This window comes from Carettochelys insculpta, chromosome 22 (assembly GCF_033958435.1).
Source record: "Carettochelys insculpta isolate YL-2023 chromosome 22, ASM3395843v1, whole genome shotgun sequence".
Taxonomy (NCBI): domain Eukaryota; kingdom Metazoa; phylum Chordata; order Testudines; family Carettochelyidae; genus Carettochelys; species Carettochelys insculpta.
The window spans coordinates 19,418,381-19,437,602 of NC_134158.1; the positions used below are offsets into that span (position 1 = coordinate 19,418,381).

The following is a 19,222-nucleotide window of genomic DNA, read 5'->3' on the forward strand; positions in this document are numbered from 1 at the left end:
CCTCAGTCTCTGCCCCTCACCACTCTCCAGCCACCACCTTGGGCTCAGTTTCTCCCATGCACAAACCCTGGGCTCAAACCCATTCCTTCCTGCTGGGCCATGGAGTGCTGAAGGGCTGGGTGGGTGATCCGGTCTGGCAATGCAGCACCACACCCCACGCAGCAGAGGTTTTAGTTTATTAATAATTCAGGTCTGTGTTGATCTGACCTTGTTCTACGAAACAAGAACTTTCCGGGGCTAACACAGGCCCCAGGCCTCAACGTGGAGGGAGGGGAGGGACTCTAAAGGCACTGTGGGCTGGCAGTCCAGTTGAGCTGGGTCCGGAGAGCACCACGGGCTACAGCTTGGCGTACACAATGTCCTTGGTGCTCTTCTTCTCCAGGGCAGCCTGAGCAGATTTCACGAGGTCCTCCGTCTGCAGCATGCTCATGTTCCAGGTGGCCTGGGGGAGACACGGCAGATAAAGGGGGACACAGAGGAAGGAAATGCACTGGGTCTTTAACCTCTAGTCATGGGAGGTTTCACGCATATCTGGGGATAGAGACCCCAGGGCTGGGACAGCAGGGGCTGCGGGTTGGGAGTAGGGGCACTGGCAAAGTAGGAGGTGAGGAACCCAGAGGACTGCAAGTTGGGATTGAGCGGCACCAGTGGAGCTGTGGGTGGGGAGCCTGGGGGCTGCAGGCTGGGACTGAAGGACATTGGCAAAGCTGTAGGTCAGGGTGGAGGAGTGCAGACAGAGCTGTGGGAGGGGCTGTGACAGGGTTGAGGGGCACCAGCGGAGCTGCAGGTGGGGAGCCAAGGAGCTGTGGATCAGGACTGAGGGACACTGGCAAAGCTGTATGTCAGGGTTGAGGGGCGTGGGCAGAACTGGGGGTGGGGAGCCCAGAGGGTTGTGGGTCAAGGTTAAGGGGCAGCGGCGCAAATGCTCACCATGTACCGCAGGCTCTCGGGCACAGAGTGGTCTCTGGAGTACAGGAGGTTGACCTTGGTGCCCTGCACGGCTACGGGACTTTTGCTAGCGATGTCGGCCGCCAGCTCGAAGGCGCCCTCCAGCATTGCCTGCTTGTCCTGGAAAACCCGGCTGGGGAGAGGGGAAGAGCCACGCGGAGCTAAGCGGGGCGCTCAGACCCCTTAGTTAGGACAATCAGCCAACTAACTTGCAGAAGGGACAGAACTGGCTCCCAGAAGCAGGGTCTCCAGCCAATCACAGTGCACATTATGACAGAGGTGTGGCCCAGGCCTGCCACCCTAGCCAGTGACTCTAAACTAGAGACCCACACAGTGGGGGAAAGGAGGCGCTCAGCCTCTCTGTCCATTGACCAGGCATGGGGCTGTCTATTCTCAGGGGCACGGCCCTGCTCCTCATAGACACTGGAATTAAGAGGTGCAGTTACACATAGGACTCCTGGGTTCTGGAGGACCCAGCTCTGGGAAGGACATAGATCTAGTGGTTAGAGCAGAAGGGACAGGGAGCCAGGACTCCTGCATCTCATCCCAAAACAGCCAGATTTACAGGCTTATAAGCCCCCCAACTCCTCTGTCTCTCCCTTTAGCCACCTGCATGCAGGTGACACAAGCTCTTCCACCTCTGGAAGGAGGAGGGCCTTTGCTCCTGGGTAATGCACTCTTGGGGACAGCTACCTGACCAGGCCACTGCTCTCAGCTTCTGGAGCCATCATCTTGCGGGCAGTGTAAGCCAGTTCGTTCACCAAGCTGGGAGGGGAGAGCACAGGGTCAGGTGTGGGGGTGAAAGAGAGGCTGTGCCTTGCCAACTGTGCTGTACAGAGACCTCCTCCACATCTCCCTCCACCCTCGCTCTGCCAGCACAGAACGCTGGCAGCTCCTCTGTTACACCCAGCCCGCTTCCAGGGGCGGTGGGGGAGAATGGGTACAAAACCTGCTTCCACTGGGCTGCAGCTCCCTGCGGTCTCTCTGCTCTTGGTAAGTCGCCACCCCACAGTGCTGTCAAAACAGCTCCGCCTTTAAAGGGCGGGATCAACTGCTCTCTTCAAAAGGCATCCTGAGGTGCCATTCCGGCTTCAGACTCTTCCCCCACTGCCCTCCCAAGCGAGGCTCCATGGGCAGAGACCACAGGGTGATGCGTGAGCCAGCCTACAATGTGGCCATTTCAAGGAGCCTGGCCAGGCAGGCCCAGCAATGCACAAATGGCATGACAAAGAGGGGGTCAAAGGTGGAACTGACTCCTCACATTACAGGGCTGCAGCAGAACCAGGGCTGGGGAAGGATGGGGACCGGAGGAGCCCAGAGGGGCATTTTACCAGGTGCTCAGATTCTGTCACTCCCAACATAACCCGCTAGGGCTGTTAGCCTGGTCATAGGTCAGCCAGCTCCCAGTCATCTGACTGCCCCTCTCAAAGGGGTTGGGGAGAATCTGAGCTCTGACCAGTCCCCATGTTTGAAACCAGCTGTGGACACATACCTCCGGTTCCCCATGATCCTGGGCAAGCGCTGCAGGGTGCCCATATCTGCCGCCAGTCCAATTTCCACCTCCTGCACAGGGGGAGAAAGGGGCAGTGGTCAGACCACCGTACATAAACTTGAGAAGAAGGGGCATCTGCCTCTGGGGGCCCCACATAACACAAAGGAGCTGTGCTGTGGGGGGCTGAATCTGTTACCAAGATCTGCAGGGAAACAGCCCAGGCTGTGTGACAGCCTCAAGGACGGAGACTGTGTTGTAAATTGCAAGGCTCTCCTTGCCTTGGGTATCAACCCAGGCTTGCAGAACTGCCACACGTGGACCAGCTACCACTCCAGGGAGCCCCGTGGAACTGGGACAAGGAAGATGGCTATTTTAAGTAGTTATTGCAGAGGGAATGGCACATTTGACAGCCAACTGCTTAGTTTTTATCAGCCGCAACTGTTTTGCCCACAAGCTTCCAAGCAGCAGCTGCCTTGACACACCTCGCCAGCATCTACCACCACTGCCTTGATACACCTGGACTGAAAACTGGGTTACAGCTGTGATCTGTCATTTTAAATACCTGAAGGGGTGGAAAGGAAAGTGGGGGGGTCGGTGTTTCCTGGTTCTGCTGGCAGGCCAGGGGACTCCCTAGGAAATCATGAGATTAGATTCAGTCACCAAAGAGCCAGCTCAGCCCAAACAAAGGTGAGCTGAGCCACTCTGCCTTACAGGGCAGCCTGCTTTGTCTCCCTCTGTTTGTGGGCTCTGGTGTTTTAGGGTTGTGGATTCTAGGAAAAAGTATTTTGCAGAAATCTTAGTGAGAGTATATTTTTTTTTAATCTAACTTCTGTGTGTACACGCCACGAACATAACTGATGCATTATCACAACTACATAGTTGAGATAAAGGGTTCTTAGGGCTATTGGTTTGGATTCTCTGCATACCATGTGCTATTGTGAAAGGCAACTGTAACAGAAAGAACTCTTGCTGCTAATCCCCAGAGCGCACAGGACTACATAAGGGTACAGGGAGCGCAGGGGTTCACCAAAAGGTCTCTGCCAAAAACCCGTGTTCCATTGGTCATTGCGATCATTATGAGATGTATGTACAGTAGAACCCCAAGATACACACACTCAAGCAGCACATATCTTGGTTTAATGGGACTCAGGGTGGTGGGGAGTTGGCACCTGGCTCCTGTGAGTGGCGGGAAGATGAAAGGGGAAACTGACTAGCAATGCTATGCTCATCAATTTCCTGTCTTCTCTGAGTAACATGAAATTTCACTTATGTGGGGTTGCACAAGAATGCAACTTTTGCGTAAGTCAGTGGTCTACTGTACAGAAAAGAGTGAGGCATTTTTATACAAATGCTGAAGATTCTGCTCTTTAGGGCTGTAGATGAAAGCAGGTCACACAAAGGTAGTGTGCCTTGAGACAAACTTTTCCAGCCAGAGGACAGAAAACCTGTCACAACAGGAGTCTATTAGATTTCCAATTCTAATGCCAGTCAAGAGCATGCAGAGACTTCAAAAGGAAATTAACAAGTGGGGGAGTTGGAGGAGGATCTGGTTTTGATTCATTTGTAGGTGCAGAGAGACAACCTTGCACCCTTCACCACTTTCACCTCCTGGTTAGGAGTTTGCTTCATGAAAGAGGGACCTCAGCCAAAGTGGTTAAAAAGCTGGGAAAACTTGATTTGCAGTTTGCTATCTTGCAGGAGACACTAATTATGTCAGTGAAGGTGAGGCACTGAGAGTTATGGTTTTGGTTTGCATGTAACTGTTTCCAATCTTTCACTTGCCTCTTTTTTGGACAAGAAACTTATTCTCACTCTGTGTAATTGCAATGAGTTTTACAAGCTATTGTGAATTTTTCCTTGGGGAGCAGAGAATCTGAGAGTTCTGCAGGTGTTCTGTTGAGCAGGACTCGGCACTCCAGAGGGATAACTGAGGACTCAGGTGCTCGCGCTTGCCTGTACAGAGAGAACATGGCCAGGTGCTGGTGGATTCAGGAAGCAGATCCAGAGCAGACTGCCTCGAGGTAAAGGCAGCGTTGGTGAGGTGCCTGAAAACCTCTGGGAAGCATCACAGCTAACGACTACTTTTTTAAATGCACTCAGACTCTGGAGAACAATTGCCCAACTGCATAACTGCCTTATATTCCCTTGTGTGGAAAGCAGAGTTATTCCACTGGTATGTTAAAAAGCAAGACAGCCACAAAAGTACAGCACTGTCACCAGCATGCTCCAAAACATGCTTAAAAAGTCAACACCTTAATGACATTTCTGCCTTCACAGGATGGGCAGCAGAGAGCCCAGGATGTACCTTAACTTGGAACCATGCGTCCTGGGTGCAATATCGGATATCGCAGGCAGAGATCAGGTCTACACCTGCAAAGGCAACAGACAACGGTTCTGCTCTTGCTGTAACATTCTCATACCTCCACCACTCTCCTGTCTTTCCTCTTTCTGGCTAGGACCAGGTGTCTCCATGGAGGCAGACCACGCAGTCCCTATTTGGGTGGATGCCTGGCACCCCCTAGTGGTGTGTGGGGCTCAGTACCAACTTATAGGGAAAGGCACCCTATGATTCCTCAAGCTTTCTACATGATCCAAGTGAATCCACGGGCTTGCTGTGAAGCTGCTGACTAGAGCCATATCTGAGGGCAGTTTGGATGCCTCTGCACTGGTAGTCAAACCCTCATTGCACTACTCTCACATAGGCAGCTGAACAGCCACACCTTGGCCTGTGCTACTTTGGAAGCAGGGCTCTAACAGGTGAAAGGCTCTGCTGTCCTTCTCATCCCTATGAGGAATCCTCCCTGTCCCGCATCTCCAGGCAGATGGGCCTCACCTGCCCCAATGCAGGCTCCGTGGACAGCAGCAATCACGGGCTTTGGACACTGGAAGAAAGCCAAGAAGAAGTTAATCACAGACAAGCCAAAGCAATCCAGCCCCTGCCTTGCTCAGATACCCACTGCTAAGGGCAGCAGGAACACTGGTCCCTTCTATGCCCAGCTCTGTCCAGATTGTTTATGTCAAGCCCTTGCAGGGCTCACAATGGGGCCATAAGAGGCCAGCCCCAGGTGCTGCTGGGAAGCCCTGTTACAAAGGGAGCGTTAGGCACACCCCAAAGCCAGGGAACTCTCCCCCAAGGAGGGCTGGCAGAGGGAGTTACAGTGCTAGCTGGGGTCAGGGAGATGTTTGGATGTAGTCCTCTGTGATCACAGGGCATGTTAGTGTTATTGTTTATATTGTAGTAGGGCCCATGAGTTCTAACCATGAACAAGGCCCCCGTTGGGTCAGCTGCTGTACATTTTCATTGATGTGAGGTGTCTTATGGTAGCACCTCCCCACCGTGTCCTGCTCATACCTTGGGATCAACACGGCTACAACACTGCAAGTGGCAAGTTATGAAATGTAAGAACATATCATGTGACAACACTAAAGGAAGCACGCACAAAAGACTCTAAATGTAACCAATTTATGTTTATACCTGCACTTTTAAGATGAAACAACATTCAGGGGCAATTAATTTTGGATGAAGGAATGGGTAAAGGGTTTTTTTAAGCTGTGCATAAGACTTCCTATAAATTGGGATCATCCCTCTTTATATTAAAGAATTATAAGCTAATTAATATTCATTATTTTGCTATTGTGGTTAATATTCTGTACAAAATTATTTCACTGGCTATTAATAAAATATATTATTTGCATCAATGCAAATACAGCAGCTACTAATTTCAAACTATTTAAAGATTCCCCCATACCTCTTGTTAAAACTAAATCATAATTTATGACCATGATCCAAGGTTGTAGCTCGAGTCACGACTGTTCATAACTTTTATTCACTTAAGAATGTAAGAACAGCCACACTGGGACAAACCAAAGGTCCCTCTCTCCCAGCATCCTGTCTTTCAACAGTGGCCAATGCCAGGTGCTTCGGAGGGAAGGAACAGAACAGTCAATCAGCAAGTGATCCATCCCATCGCCCTTTCCCAGTCTCTGGCAAATAAAAGATAGGGACACATCCCTGCAATAGCCATTGACGGACCCATCCTTCCTGAACTTATCTAGTCCGTTTTTGAACCCTGTTATTTTCCTGACCTTCTCAACATCCACTGGCAGAGTTCCACACCGGCTGACTGTGCAAACAAACTGAATTTTAGCTCATCTGAAGTCTGGTGTTTTAAGGCCTACTTCTTCTTGCATATCATATGCACTTGATTTAAGTGAACATTTCCCACGTAGCCCACACTGCGGAAGAACTGCTTCCGGGAAGGGCAGGTGCTCTACCCACCAGCCAAGCAGAGCTACTTCACCTTCTCCAGTACACTGAAGGTCTCCTGATGCTCCCTGAGCTTCTTGCGTATATTCCATGCCTTGCGGGCCATATCATCCCCTTCCATCACCATGAACACGCTGCCCATCTCCATGAGGTCAATGCCTGCGGGGGGGAGGGGGATATAATCACACCAGGAAAATCACACTCTCCCCTCCCACTTCAATCACAAGAGTAACAATCGCCTTCTCTGCAGGCCTATACCTAGGGACCAGATGCTGAGCTGGCAAGACACTGACAACACACAACCAGTGAGATGAGGGCCACTGGAGTAATGCAAGACATAGTGAGGGAACTCCTACTCAAGGCTGCTGGCCCCACTCAGGGGAGATGCACCAAGATTGGCCTGGCCTGGCACATCCCAGTAGGGGTCAGGATTCACAGCCAAGACCAGAGCCCTTCTGCCAGCCTTGCCCAGAGGGAGGCCATGCTGAGACTGGCCCAGCACAGCTTCTACCAGCTCAGTCAATAGTGTCCAGTCAAAGAACTTCTTGCATAGTGACCAGTCACTATCGCAACCTGGAACTAGACTCCAGATGGCAGGAAGCCCACTCCATCCCCATGACATGCGAGCCACGCGCCCCAGGCTGCTCTCATGTCCAGACAATTCTGGTTTCTTTACCAGCAGTGAATAGCTTCCCAGTGCCAGACACAACCACTGCGTGGCACTCCGAGTCCTGGGCAATCTTGTTGAAACACTCCACCATCTCCCTGCAGGGATCAGTGAAACAGGAGCTCAGACAGGCTCTCGCTAGAGGAATAGTTACTTCAGTGATAAAAACTTACCAAAATCCTCTTGCCAAATTCTGAAGAGTGCCCCACCCTTCTTGCCCCAGAAACAGCAAGTTTGTGACTGATCCAGACAAGAATTCCATCGGGCACCAGGTTCGAACACAACACACAAGCCTCCATTTCCCAGCCTGCTGGATGACAGCTGGGGACGAGGTTCTTATGGGGCAAGGCAGGTTTGCTTAACAGAAACACATGGCATGGCATGGCACAGCACAAGCACAAGGCAATCAAACCCCAATGCGCACAGCTGGATAAGATTAGAGGGAACTTTGGGCAGGAGATTGGCAGAGCTCATCTTGCACTCATTCCGCAGCAGCAGCTCCAGTCCCACTGAGTGGCTGGGCATGGCTCCCTGCTGCATGTGCTGTGACCGGACACTCACTGCTGCCGATCCGCTCCAGCAATCCCTTCTCCATCATGAAGAAGGGGCCAAACATGAGTGCCGCTGCAATCCTGTGACCCAGGTCGTCGCACTGAGAGCCGGGCTCAGAGCCCGGCCGGCCTGTGGGACAGAAGTCACTGCTGTGTACTACTTAGTACACATCACACTGATGTGCACATTCTGAAGCAGGGGTGGGCAATAATTTTTGAGGGGGGCCACTCCAAGAATTTGGTAAGTGGTCAAGGGTCACACTTTTCTACAATATGAATGGTTTCCGGCCAATGAAAGCTGAGAGGTTGTGCTGAGGCCAGGGGCAGTGGGGAACCCTTCCTCCCACAGCACACAAAGACGCACACAGCCCCAGTAGCTGGTCACTTTCAGTAGAGTGTGCGGGAGAGGCAGTGAGGGAGTCTGTCCATGTGTTGTCCCACTGGGCCATGGGATATGGTAGGTTGGAGCCAAACATCTGATGGGCTGGACCCAGCCTGTGGGCTGGATTTTGCCTGCTGTTGTTCTAAAGGTAGGTAAGAAACACTTTGTGAGCCAGATGCTTTTTAGCGCTGTAGCTAGTTAACAGGTTGCAATTGGCCATCGAGGTTTACAAACAGGTCCCCGATTCAAGAATGGTTGAGAACCACTGCTCTCCAACTCGACCCAACCCCAGTGCTGTCACAGTCTGTTCATGGGCTCACCAGGGAAAAAAATCTAATTGAGATTTGACCCAGTGTACCACCATCTGGCAATCCAATGGGTGCTATCAACACCTCAAATACAGCCAGTAACTGTCCACTTCCCTCCTCTTGCTTGTTTCTTCTCGTCTAGGGATGCAACCTAGCCGCAGCAGAGGGGGGCAGCCTAGGGGAACTCGAGGGCCCCTCCAGCCCTGGGTTCCTAGAATTCCCTTACCTCCAAAACACTGCATTCATGGCATTCCGCTTCTCTGGACGGTTCAGCTCCACATGGAGCACTTTCTCCTGTGCCTGGGACACCTTCAGGGTCTCATAATTGTGAGATGCATGGGGCTGCCCTGGTGCCGATGACATGGCTCTGAAGCTAAGCAGTGGCCGAATCTGGCCGGAGAGCTCTGGAAAAAGACACACCACCCATGAACATCAGGGATCCCAGCAGAGCAGAATTCCCTGCAGGGAGCTACTTGGGAGCACTAATAAATGGGACAGAGTTTTGTAACCACTAGAAGAGCAGTACTGCCCAACTGATAGGGAATGAGACTCAGGACTGCTGTGTCCTATTTTGGGCTCTGCCACAGACCTCAGGCACGTCCTCTCCCCCATGCCTCCCTCCCATCCTTTCCCCTCCCAGTCCATCTATTTCATCTGTCAGTAGAGGTCTGTGTGGATACAAAAATGTGGATCCACATCTGCCAGGCTCAACTCCTGATCCAAACCACAATACGCAATCTGGATTTCACTTCCATCCGCACAACAAATCTGGAGGGAGGAGGGAACGCAGACCAGTGAGGAGAGAGAAGGGTCATACGGGTAAGAAGAAGGAAGCAGGAAAGCAGGGACTGGTGGTAAGGAGCAGCAGGAAGCCAGGGCTGGGATTCTGCGGGTCAGCGCTCCACAGGCGGGAGGGTGGGCAAGAGGAGAGGGGACAGGAAGGGAGATTTTAGAAGACAATTTCTTGCGTCCTTCCCCTGCTGGAGGTGCAGGGGCCTGCCCTGGCATGCCCACCCCACTCCAACTAGCCCAGGGAGAGGGAAGCGCTCTTGGGGCTTCGTCATTTTTAAAATCAGTACCTGACTCAGAATTCTTTCCCCCCAAATTTTGGAACCCATGTACTGTCTTAACCTCGGTTTTCTTTGCCATTCAAAGATTAAAGTTCAGTGCAGCCTCTAACATACAGTAAACCCTCAGATTATGTGGGAGTTGTGTTCCTGCAACCCCTGCATAACTCCAATTTTCGCACAAGTTGACAGGAGAGACAGGAACCAGGCTGCATCCTGGTTCCCCTGGGCTTGCAGGAGCTGGGAAACTGACCAGCCCACCAAGCTTGGTCAGTTTCCTGGCCCCCAGAGCGACAGGGAGTTGGTAACCAAGGGGCAGCCTGTTTCCCCTCTCCCTACTGCTTACAGGAACCCAGAAACTAACCACCACATGACTGGTCAGTTTCCCAGTTCCTGCCAGCACAGGGCAGCTGGGAATCAGACTGCACCTCAGTTCCTGTCTCCCCACTGTTTGGGGGACATGGTAAACTGACCAGCCACAAGCTGGTCAATTTCCCCGTCCCTCAAGTGTTGGGGAGCTGGGAACCAGGAAGCAGCCTGCCTCCCAGCTCCCCTTCACTCCTTCAAGCCAGAAGAGTGATGAGGGCTGCTGCTGCTCTACAAGTGGAAGGGAGCTAGGAGCCAGGCTGAAACTTGATTCCCAGCTCCCCTTCCCCTTGCTGACAGGGAAACTGAACAGCAGCCCACCAGGGTCAGTCAGTTTCCTGGCTGTTTCTCCCTGCCTTCCCCCAGCTGCACAGCTGTCGGCCTGATAGCAGCACCACTGGGGGAAAGCAGGGAGAAGAGTCTCAGATTGCCTAGCAGTCTGCAGCTGTGGGCAGCTAGGCAGGATGACAGCTGCAGAACAGCTTCAAGTTGTGCTTAACTTGCATTCAAGCGAGATACAGGCAACTTGAAGCCACATATTTCGAGAGTTTACTGTATAAGATGAGAGTTTGGAAGAATAATTAACCAGGGAACCGTGTGATGACGAAACAATAGGACACAGTACATACAGAAGCCATCAGAGTTTGAGAAAGTTAGGAGGATGAGTTAAATTTTTCCAGGTGGTGCTTATTAAAAATCTCTCTGTAGGCTGCAATTTATTATGCAGTTTTATTTACACACTGATCACAGAAGAAACCACTCAGGTTTTTCTCAGACCTTCCTAGGGGATCTCAAACGTGCACAGGTTGGGGGCAGCTTTATTTGCATGTATATGATTAGAATGCTCTCTGACTCATCTGCAGAGTATCTCAATCTTCACCACCCATGTCAGAGTGGACCAGTGTTAATTAGTTTTGTGGACTGGAGAAACTGAGGCACAAGGTGGGGGAAGTGACTTGCAACACCTGGAAAAAAAAACAGTAGTCCTAGCCCTTCCCCTCGCTACTCCAACCACTGAACACACTGCCTCTCAGACCTAAGAATCAAGGCTAAGAGTCTTGATTCTTAGTCCCCTTCTTCTGTTTACTAGATACCATGGTCCTCCCACAGCCAGGTATAGAATCCATGAGTCCTGCCTCCCGTCCTGCCTCCCATCCGTCCTACTCTAACCACTAGACACCACTCTCCTGACAAAGCAGGGCTAGAATTCAGGATTCTTAACTCCTTGCCTCGGCTCTAACTATTCCTGGAAGGACCAGAGCTATTCCCAGCTCTCATCAACCAGTTCTGTGATACTCAGGCAAGTCCCTTCCCTGCTTCACACTTCAGTTCACCCAACTCTAAACCCAGGACTCGAACCACTTCAGAAGGTTGATAGGCCAAAGCCACTCCTGTCTGCAAAGGACTTTAGGATATTTGGATGGAAGAGGTTAGAGAAGGGGGACATAAACCCCCAAACACACCATGCATTTCTGGGACAAAACTCTGCCTACAAACGCTGCATGCAAAAGTGCAACCTTTCCCCTAGTGTCCTTTGTACAGGCTTTCGGAGTCTGGCTCTTAAACAACATAAGTCACATTGCAAAGGGGGTGGGGGAGGAGAGACATTCAGTAGCAGATAGGTCAAAGGTAATTACAGACCAATAAGTCTAACTTCAGTACCAGGCAAATTAGTCAAAACAATAGTGAAGAATAAAATTGTCAGACATGTAGAAGAATATAATTTGTTGGGCGAAAGTCAGGTTTCTGTAAAGGGAAATCATGTCTTACTAATCTATTAGAATTCTTTGAAGTGGTTAACAAACATTCAGACAAGGGGGATCTAGTAGATATAGTACTATACTTAAGATTTCCAGAAAGCCTTTGACAAAGTCCCTCACCAAAGGCTCTTGTGTAAATTAGGCTGTCATGGGATAAGAGGGAAGATCCTTTAATGGACTGAGAACTGGTTAAAAGACAGGAAACAAAGGGTAGGAATAAATGGTAAATTTTCTGAATGGAGAAAGGTAACGAGTGGTGTTCCCCACGGGTCACTCCAAGGACTAATCGTATTCAATATATTCATAAATGGTCTGGAGAAAGGGGTAAGTAGTGAGGTGGTAAAATTTGCAGACGATTCTAAACTGTTCACAATAGTGAAGACGAAAGCAGACTATGAAGAACTTCAGAAAATCTCACCAAACCGAGTGACTGGGCAACAAAATGGCAAATTAAATTTAATGTGTATAAGTGTAAAGTAATGCACATTGGAAAAAATAACCCCAAGAATACATACAATATGATGGGGGCTAATTTAGCTACAACTAATCAGGAAAGAGATCTTGAGGTTACTGTGGGTAGTTCTCTGAAAACATCTACCCAGTGTGCAGCAGCATTCAAAAAAGCAAATAGGATGTTAGGTATCATTAAAAAAGGGATAGAAAATAAGAAAGAATATTTTACTGCCCCTTTATAAAAGTGTGGTACACCCACATCTTGAATATTGCGTACAGATGTGGTCTCCTCACTTCAAAAAAGATATTTTGGCACTAGAAAAGGTTCAGAAAAGGGCAACTAAAAATGATTAGGGGTTTGGAGCGGGTCCCCTGCAAAGACAGGTTAAAAAGACTGGGACTCTTCAGTTTAGAAAAGAGGAGATGGAGGGTGCATATGATAGATAGCGTGCTGGGCCAGGCCTTGAGATCAGCTCCCTGCTCTCGCCCAGCATGGTTCCCTGTGTGACCTGGGGCAAGTCGCTTATTCACGCTGTTTCTCAGGCCTGGCCCTCACTGAAAACTTAGGCTGACCCAACTACAGTGTATGTGCCCTCTGAGCCCCAAACCCTCTTAATTTTTTCCATCCATGGCTGAAATAAATTTTATGATGTGCCATCCTTTTTCATGAGGGCTCAGTTTCACTCGCTGATCCATGCGGGCACCTGCCAACTTATTTTGATGAACGTCCAGCCACAGTCACCAAGCCCCACCACCAGCTCTGGGCACTGATATAACACTGCCCAGCTCTTTACATTGAAGGTGATGGATAGGATCTGGAAAAGCAAAGCAATTAGCTTAAGAACGAAGCTGAGCGTCTTGATAAAGCGTGTATTCAGCAGTATGTTGTATGGATGTGAGACATGGGTGATAATGAAAGATTCGAAAAGAAGAATATTGGCGCTCGAAAGGAGTTGTAATAGAAAGATTCTGAGAATAGGACGGATGCAGATCACCCATGAGGAATTACATAGAAAGACACAGCCGAAAGAAAACCTGCTGCAGAAGGTTATAAAACAGAAGCTACAACTATTTGGGCGTATTTGCAGAATGGACGACAAACTGAAAAATCAAGACCCTGTTATTTGGCATAATGGATGGGTCGAATAGGAGAGGCAGACCCGACAGAGACTGGATAGATGATATAGTAAGTTGGCGCAGAGCTAGTCTACAGAAACCAAGCCACTCCACGCTGGACAAGGACAGATGGTGTCTGATGCCTCACTCACTATTTCCTTCCAACTGGCGCTGAGCCCACGGTTATTGATGATGATGAGCTCCTTACAACTATGCGGGGTTCCCTCAAGGGCAGATCCAGAGCTTCACCCGCGTATTACAGGGGAAAGCCAAGGCAGGGACCATAGACTCCCTGGATGCTGCCCACTGGGTCACACAGCCGCCATAAGATGCACCTACCTGTTCTTTAAGGAGGAAGAGACATCTCTCTCTCTACCCCCCTGGGGGACCTACGCCTGGGGAGAGACAAGAGCTAGCAGAGTGACAGAGCACACACAGCCTTACGCACACATACACACACCTGGGAAGTTGGGGAGTGCTGCCAAACGTACAAGGGTTCAGGGGCTGGGGGGAATACATACATCCCTATGCCCCTGCAAGTGCTCTGCAGATAGGGAAGGGCCGCCAAGATGGAGAAGGGTTTGGGACAGGAGAGGAGTACATACATCCTTACACCACCCAAGTGGATGTGGGGTGTCCGGGGTAGAGGTAGTACCTTTGACTCTCCAGCAGCTGTGCCTTTTCAGGCAGACGGAAGCACTGGTCCTCATCCACTACTCAACTCTCACTGTTGGCTCCTACCAGCTGTTGTGCATTACAGCAACGCCATCCCCCGGGCAACTGCGCCAGCTCACCTGCGAAACACAGTGAGGGGGGTCTGGTCTGTTTCACATACTGACCTTATGGAGGGACTTGTTCCTTCTCCCTTCTAATGCACAGTCTCCACAGCAGACCAGGAGGTCTGGTGCCGCAAATCGACAACTCCTGTGAAGGCGGAGGAAGATGCCCCACTGCCTTGTGGGTTATCCCGGGAAGGAGTAAGACTTAGGGAGTAAACCCTGACAGAAAATCCGGAGGGGAGTCCCAAGGCGGTTCTGTGTCAACTTCTGGCACTGTCCCAGCAACTCCTGAAGCTGAGCTGGTACCAAACGTAGAGGTTATCCTTTCCTTTGGACTATATCACTAAAGCCGAGAGGGGGACCTGGTGTCTGGGCAGCCCAGGGTCTCCATAAAAGTTGCCCAGGCTAGCGCCTGGAGAGCTACTCCAACATCGCTTAACAGTGTTGAACCAACTCGGGAAGCAACAGATACTGGTTATAAGCTCTTGCTCGATTGGCGGAAAGAACGAGCGCCAGGGGTTGCTTCCAACGGTGGGAGAGATCACCGCATCTCATTGGACAGTCACCGCCCGCCTTAAGCTGGGCAGCCCCCAGCCAGTAGGGTACTGTCTCGCCACAGTTCACTTGCTTCACTGGGTGCATGAGGCTTAAGGTTCTCAAACCTGACAAGTGACTGAAATGAGCACCAGACAAACCAACAAGGAAAGGAAATCAAAGTTTCAAGCTTGCTTGTTGGAATGTACGGACCACGCTGACTGGTTTGACTGAAGATCTTCAGGACATCAGCGACACCCGAAAGACCACCGTCATCAACGAGGAACTGAAGAGGCTCCAAGTTGATATCGCCACTTTGCAGGAGACGCGACTTGCAGCTTCAGGATCCATAAAGGAAAAGGATTACACCTTTTTCCTCACAGGACAAAGCCCAAGAGGAACCCAGGGAGCACCGTGTCGGCTTGCCATCAAACACACCCTTCTGCAAATGGTGGAGCTAGTCACGGGTGGATCACAAAGACTCCTTCAGGTCAAACTTCAAACCTGCACTGGTCCTGTCCACCTGATCAGAGCTTACGCTCCAACCCTGAACGCCACACCAGAAGCAAAGGACAAGTTCTATGATGAGCTCAGTGCTGCCATAGTGCAAATATCTGCTCATGAACAACTGTACCTTTTGGGTGACTTCAGTGCAAGAGTTGGAGCCAATCGTGACTCATGGCCCTCTTGCCTAGGTCACTTCGGCGTGGGAAAAAATGAATGACAACAGACAGCATCTCCTCAAACTTTGCACGTACCACAATCTGTGCATCACAAACACATTTTTCCGAACCAAGCCACAGCACAGAGTGTCATGGAGACACCCAAGCTCGAAACACTGGCACCAATTAGACTTGGTCATCACCAGATGTGACAACCTCGAAAACATCCTCCTGACACGCAGCTACCACAGTGCCAACTGCGATACAGATCATTCGCTAGTCTGCTCCAAGCTCAAGCTGAGACCCAAGAAGCTGCATCATTTTAAACCAACTGGAAGGCCCCGCATTGATGCCAGAAAGACGACAAACTCAGAAAAAGCTGAAATGTTCAGAGACACCCTTGAAGAGAATCTGCGCAGCAGCCCTGGGGGTGCTGATGTGACATCCAGATGGCAGCATCTGAGGGACACAATCTACAATACGGCCTTGTCAGTGTTTGGAAGAAGAGCTGGAAAACACAAATGACTGGTTCGAAGCTAACTCCGATGAGATGATTTCAGTCATCAAAAAGAAGCGCGCTGCACTTCTGGAATATAAATGCTCACCGAGTCAGAGTACCCAGAAAAATAGCACAGCAGACAGCCAGGAGCTGTGCCAGCAACTACTGGCTTAAGCTATGCAGCAGTATCCAGATCTGTGCTGACTCTGGTAATCAGAGGGGACCGTACGAGGGCATAAAGAAGGCAATGGGACCCATCCAGAACAAGACGGCACCTCTGAAATCCAAATCTGGTGAACTCATCACTGACAAAGCCAAGCAGATGGAGCGATGGGTTGAGCACTACTCCAAACTGTACTTGTGCGAGAATAGTATGGTTGATACAGCCCTCAATGCCGTCGAGCTCCTGTCAGTTATGGATGAGCTGGACCAGGAACCAACTGTGGTCGAATTGAAGAAAGCTACTGACAGCACTGCAGTAGGAAAGACCCCAGGCCAGGATGGTATACCACCAGAGGCATTCAAGTGTGCCTTGGACACACTCCTGGAACCCCTACGTGAGCTGCTGTGCCTGTGCTGGAGAGAGGGTGAGGTTCCACAGGATATGCAGGAAGCCAACATTGTAACCTTGTATAAGAACAAAGGAGACAGAAGTGACTGCAACAATTATTGTGGAATCTCCCTCCTCAGTATCACTGGTAAATTGTTCGCTCGTGTCATCCTCTGCAGACTCCAGAAGATTGCCGAGAGGGTGTATCCTGAATCCCAGTGCGGATTCCGCACCGAGAGCTCTACCACTGACATGATCTTCTCCCTGAGGCAGCTGCAGGAGAAATGCAGGGAGCAGAGGAAGCCACTCTATCTCGCCTTCATCGACCTGACCAAGGCTTTCGACTCGGTCAGTAGTGATGGACTGTTTAAATTGCTCCACAAGATAGGCTGTCCACCACAGCTACTCAAGATGATCCAGTCTTTCCACGAAGATACGAGAGGAACCATCCAATATAACGGCACATCATCAGATGCCTTCAGCATCAGAAGTGACGTAAAACAAGGATGCCTCCTTGCTTCGACCTCGTTCAGGATCTTCTTCGCAATCCTCCTGAAGCACGCCCTTGGATCCTCAACGGAGCGCACCTTTTTGCACACAAGATCTGATGGGAAACTGTTTAATCTTGCAAGGCTGAAGGCTAAGTCTAAGGTGCGGGAAGTGCTCATTAGAGACATGCTGCTCGCAGACGACGCTGCTGTAGTTGCACACACAGAAGGCCAGCTTCAAAAACTGCTGGATCAGTTCTCCAAAGCATGCAAGGACTTCGGGCTTACCATCAGCCTAGAGAAGACAAAGGTACCTGGTCAGGACATTGCTGAACCTCCATCAATCAGCTTTGACAATTACACACTAGAGGTCGTCCACGAGTTTACTCTCCTGAGGTCCACCATCACCGACACCCTGTTGCTGGAGTCTGAGCTAAACGGGAGGATGGTAAAAGCAGCCCAACTCTGTTCAGACTTTGCAAGAGAGTGTGGAACAACAAGCTGTACACTCACACCAAAATGCAAGTCTACAGAGCCTGCATCCTCAGCACCCTCCTCTACAGCAGCGAGTCTTAGACCTTGTATGCCCGCCAGGAAAAGAGGCTGAATGTCTTCCACGATATCCCAAGAATGCGCCTGAGGCAGCGCAAGTGGAAGGACAGAGTGCCCAACACCACCGTACTCCAGCAAGCTGGAATTCCAACCATGCACACCCTCCTCAGGCAGCGGCAGCTCCGCTGGCTTGGCCACGTCCACGTGATAAATGATGGAAGGATCCCAAAAGACATCCTGTACGGTGAGCTAGCCTCTGGCAAAAGACCTCCCGGACGCCCCCAATCGCGCTACAAAGACATCTGTAAGAGGGACCTCAAGGAGGTGGACATCGACCCAGATAGCTGGGAAGAGCTGGCAGACAACCACAGCAGCTGGAAGCAGGAACTACACAAGGGCCTTCAGAAGGGCAAGATGAAGATCAGACAGCTAGCAGAGAAGCAGCGAACCCGTAGAAAGGACAGCAAGGATCTGCCAGACACCCACATATATGCAGCAGATGTAGCAAGGACCGTCACTCTCGTGTGGGCCTCCAGAGTCACAGTCAACGGTGCAAATGACAACCCTAAATGGAGTTACCAAGGGCACGATCCATAGTCTACGCAGACTGAAGGATGCCTTGGACACCACCCAAATGCCCTGCAGCTGGGGAGCTGCCAGACAGACAAGGGCTCAGGGGTGAGGGCCACATCCATCCCTGCACCCCCCACAAATGCTCTGCAGATAGGGGGCTGCTAGATGGAGGTTCTGGAGCAGTAGGTGGGTATATACATCTCTATGCCCCCAAGTGCCGTGCAGCTGGGGGGCTGCCAGACAGACAAGGCTCAGGGGCACATCCATCCCTGCACCCCCGCCCCCCCAGTGACATGCAGCAGGGGCAGGGGGAGCTGCTAGGTCAGAGATGAAGATTAGTCTTGGGGGGCGGGGAAGGGGGGGACCCAGCCCCCTGTGGAGCTGGGGGGCCCTACATGAAATGCGGGGGCAGCTCCCCTGCCACGCCAAGAAAGGGGTGACCCACTGGAGCTCCCCACAGGCGAAGTGGGGGGGTTGCCCCCCATGGCTGACACCGGGAGACGGGTAGAGGAGAAACGGTCCCTCACGTCTCAGCAGCTGCCCCCTCAGGCCGGAGCCAGCAAACGCCGCCATGGAACGGAGCCTCCCGCGCTGACGCCTCACGCCACAGCTCGCGCGCCCAGGGGCGGAACCAGCACGCCAAGAGCCGGTCACCTGAACCAGAACCCCGCCCCCGCCGACGCCATTTTAGCTAATGGCAACACCGCAGGAAAGATGGCGGCCCCGTCTCAGCGCTCCTCCCTTCCCTTCCCTTCCGCCGTGAGAGCCGCTGAAGCGGAAGGGACGCGTCCGCCACGACACCCACCGGGGCGGAAGTGACACCACCCACCCCCGCTCCAGAAACACACGGGGGAGCTGCGAGCAGAAGGAACCTACCCAGGCCTCAGAGCCTCTGCAGCATGGCGCGAGGGAGGAGGGGCAACAGGTGCCCCACCCTCCTTCTTTTTATTGCCCCATCTGTTCTGCCCCCTTGTTGAGAGGGTCACTAGCTGCCAGCCTGACTCCCCCTTCCTCGAGACAGAAGGGGTGGGGCTTTGCCACCTCCCCCACGCTTTTAGGGGTAGAAGGGGTTTACTTTGGGTGGGGTTGTAGAGACTAGAGGTTTCCACTGTCTCCTGGCTGCGGTCGAGCTGCTGGCAGTGAGGATTTACTCAGTATTGTCTCCCTGAGTCACAGACCTGGAGAACAGCAGAAAGGCTTGTTCGCTT

At 51.5% G+C, this 19,222-nt stretch overlaps 1 protein-coding gene across 6 annotated transcripts; it reads right to left on the reverse strand.

The window, feature by feature from the left end:
* Positions 1-159: 159 nt before the first annotated feature.
* Positions 160-18,678, reverse strand: LOC142024345 (delta(3,5)-Delta(2,4)-dienoyl-CoA isomerase, mitochondrial-like). 6 transcript variants are annotated; one of them, XM_075016278.1, is made up of 11 exons: positions 18,542-18,630; positions 14,033-14,171; positions 8,842-9,019; positions 7,384-7,472; positions 6,742-6,866; positions 5,274-5,322; positions 4,746-4,810; positions 2,441-2,511; positions 1,642-1,713; positions 931-1,081; positions 160-442 (listed from the first exon to the last, which is right to left on the reverse strand). In XM_075016278.1, exons 2-11 carry the CDS (start codon positions 14,085-14,087, stop codon positions 338-340), a joined length of 960 nt encoding a protein of 319 aa, XP_074872379.1. In that variant the 5' UTR covers positions 14,088-14,171; positions 18,542-18,630; the 3' UTR covers positions 160-337. The 6 variants fall into 6 exon arrangements, 5 of the variants coding, with proteins under 5 accessions (XP_074872379.1, XP_074872380.1, XP_074872381.1 ...); XR_012648457.1 differs by lacking the exons at positions 1,642-1,713; positions 18,542-18,630 and adding an exon at positions 3,003-3,070 and having other exon boundaries at positions 14,033-15,049; XM_075016279.1 differs by lacking the exon at positions 14,033-14,171 and having other exon boundaries at positions 18,542-18,678.
* Between the last annotated feature and the right edge of the window lie 544 nt (positions 18,679-19,222).

Excerpts from the sequence above, each read along its gene's own strand:
- LOC142024345 (XM_075016278.1), bottom strand. The coding sequence starts at position 14,087 with ATGAGGACCAGTGCTTCCGTCTGCCTGAAAAGGCACAGCTGCTGGAGA. Across the intron at positions 9,020-14,032 it reads CAGCTGCTGGAGAGTCAAAG|AGCTCTCCGGCCAGATTCGG; the intron begins GTACTACCTCTA and ends GTCTTTTTCCAG. Across the intron at positions 5,323-6,741 it reads CCTTCAGTGTACTGGAGAAG|TGTCCAAAGCCCGTGATTGC; the intron begins GTGAAGTAGCTC and ends GCTTTCTTCCAG.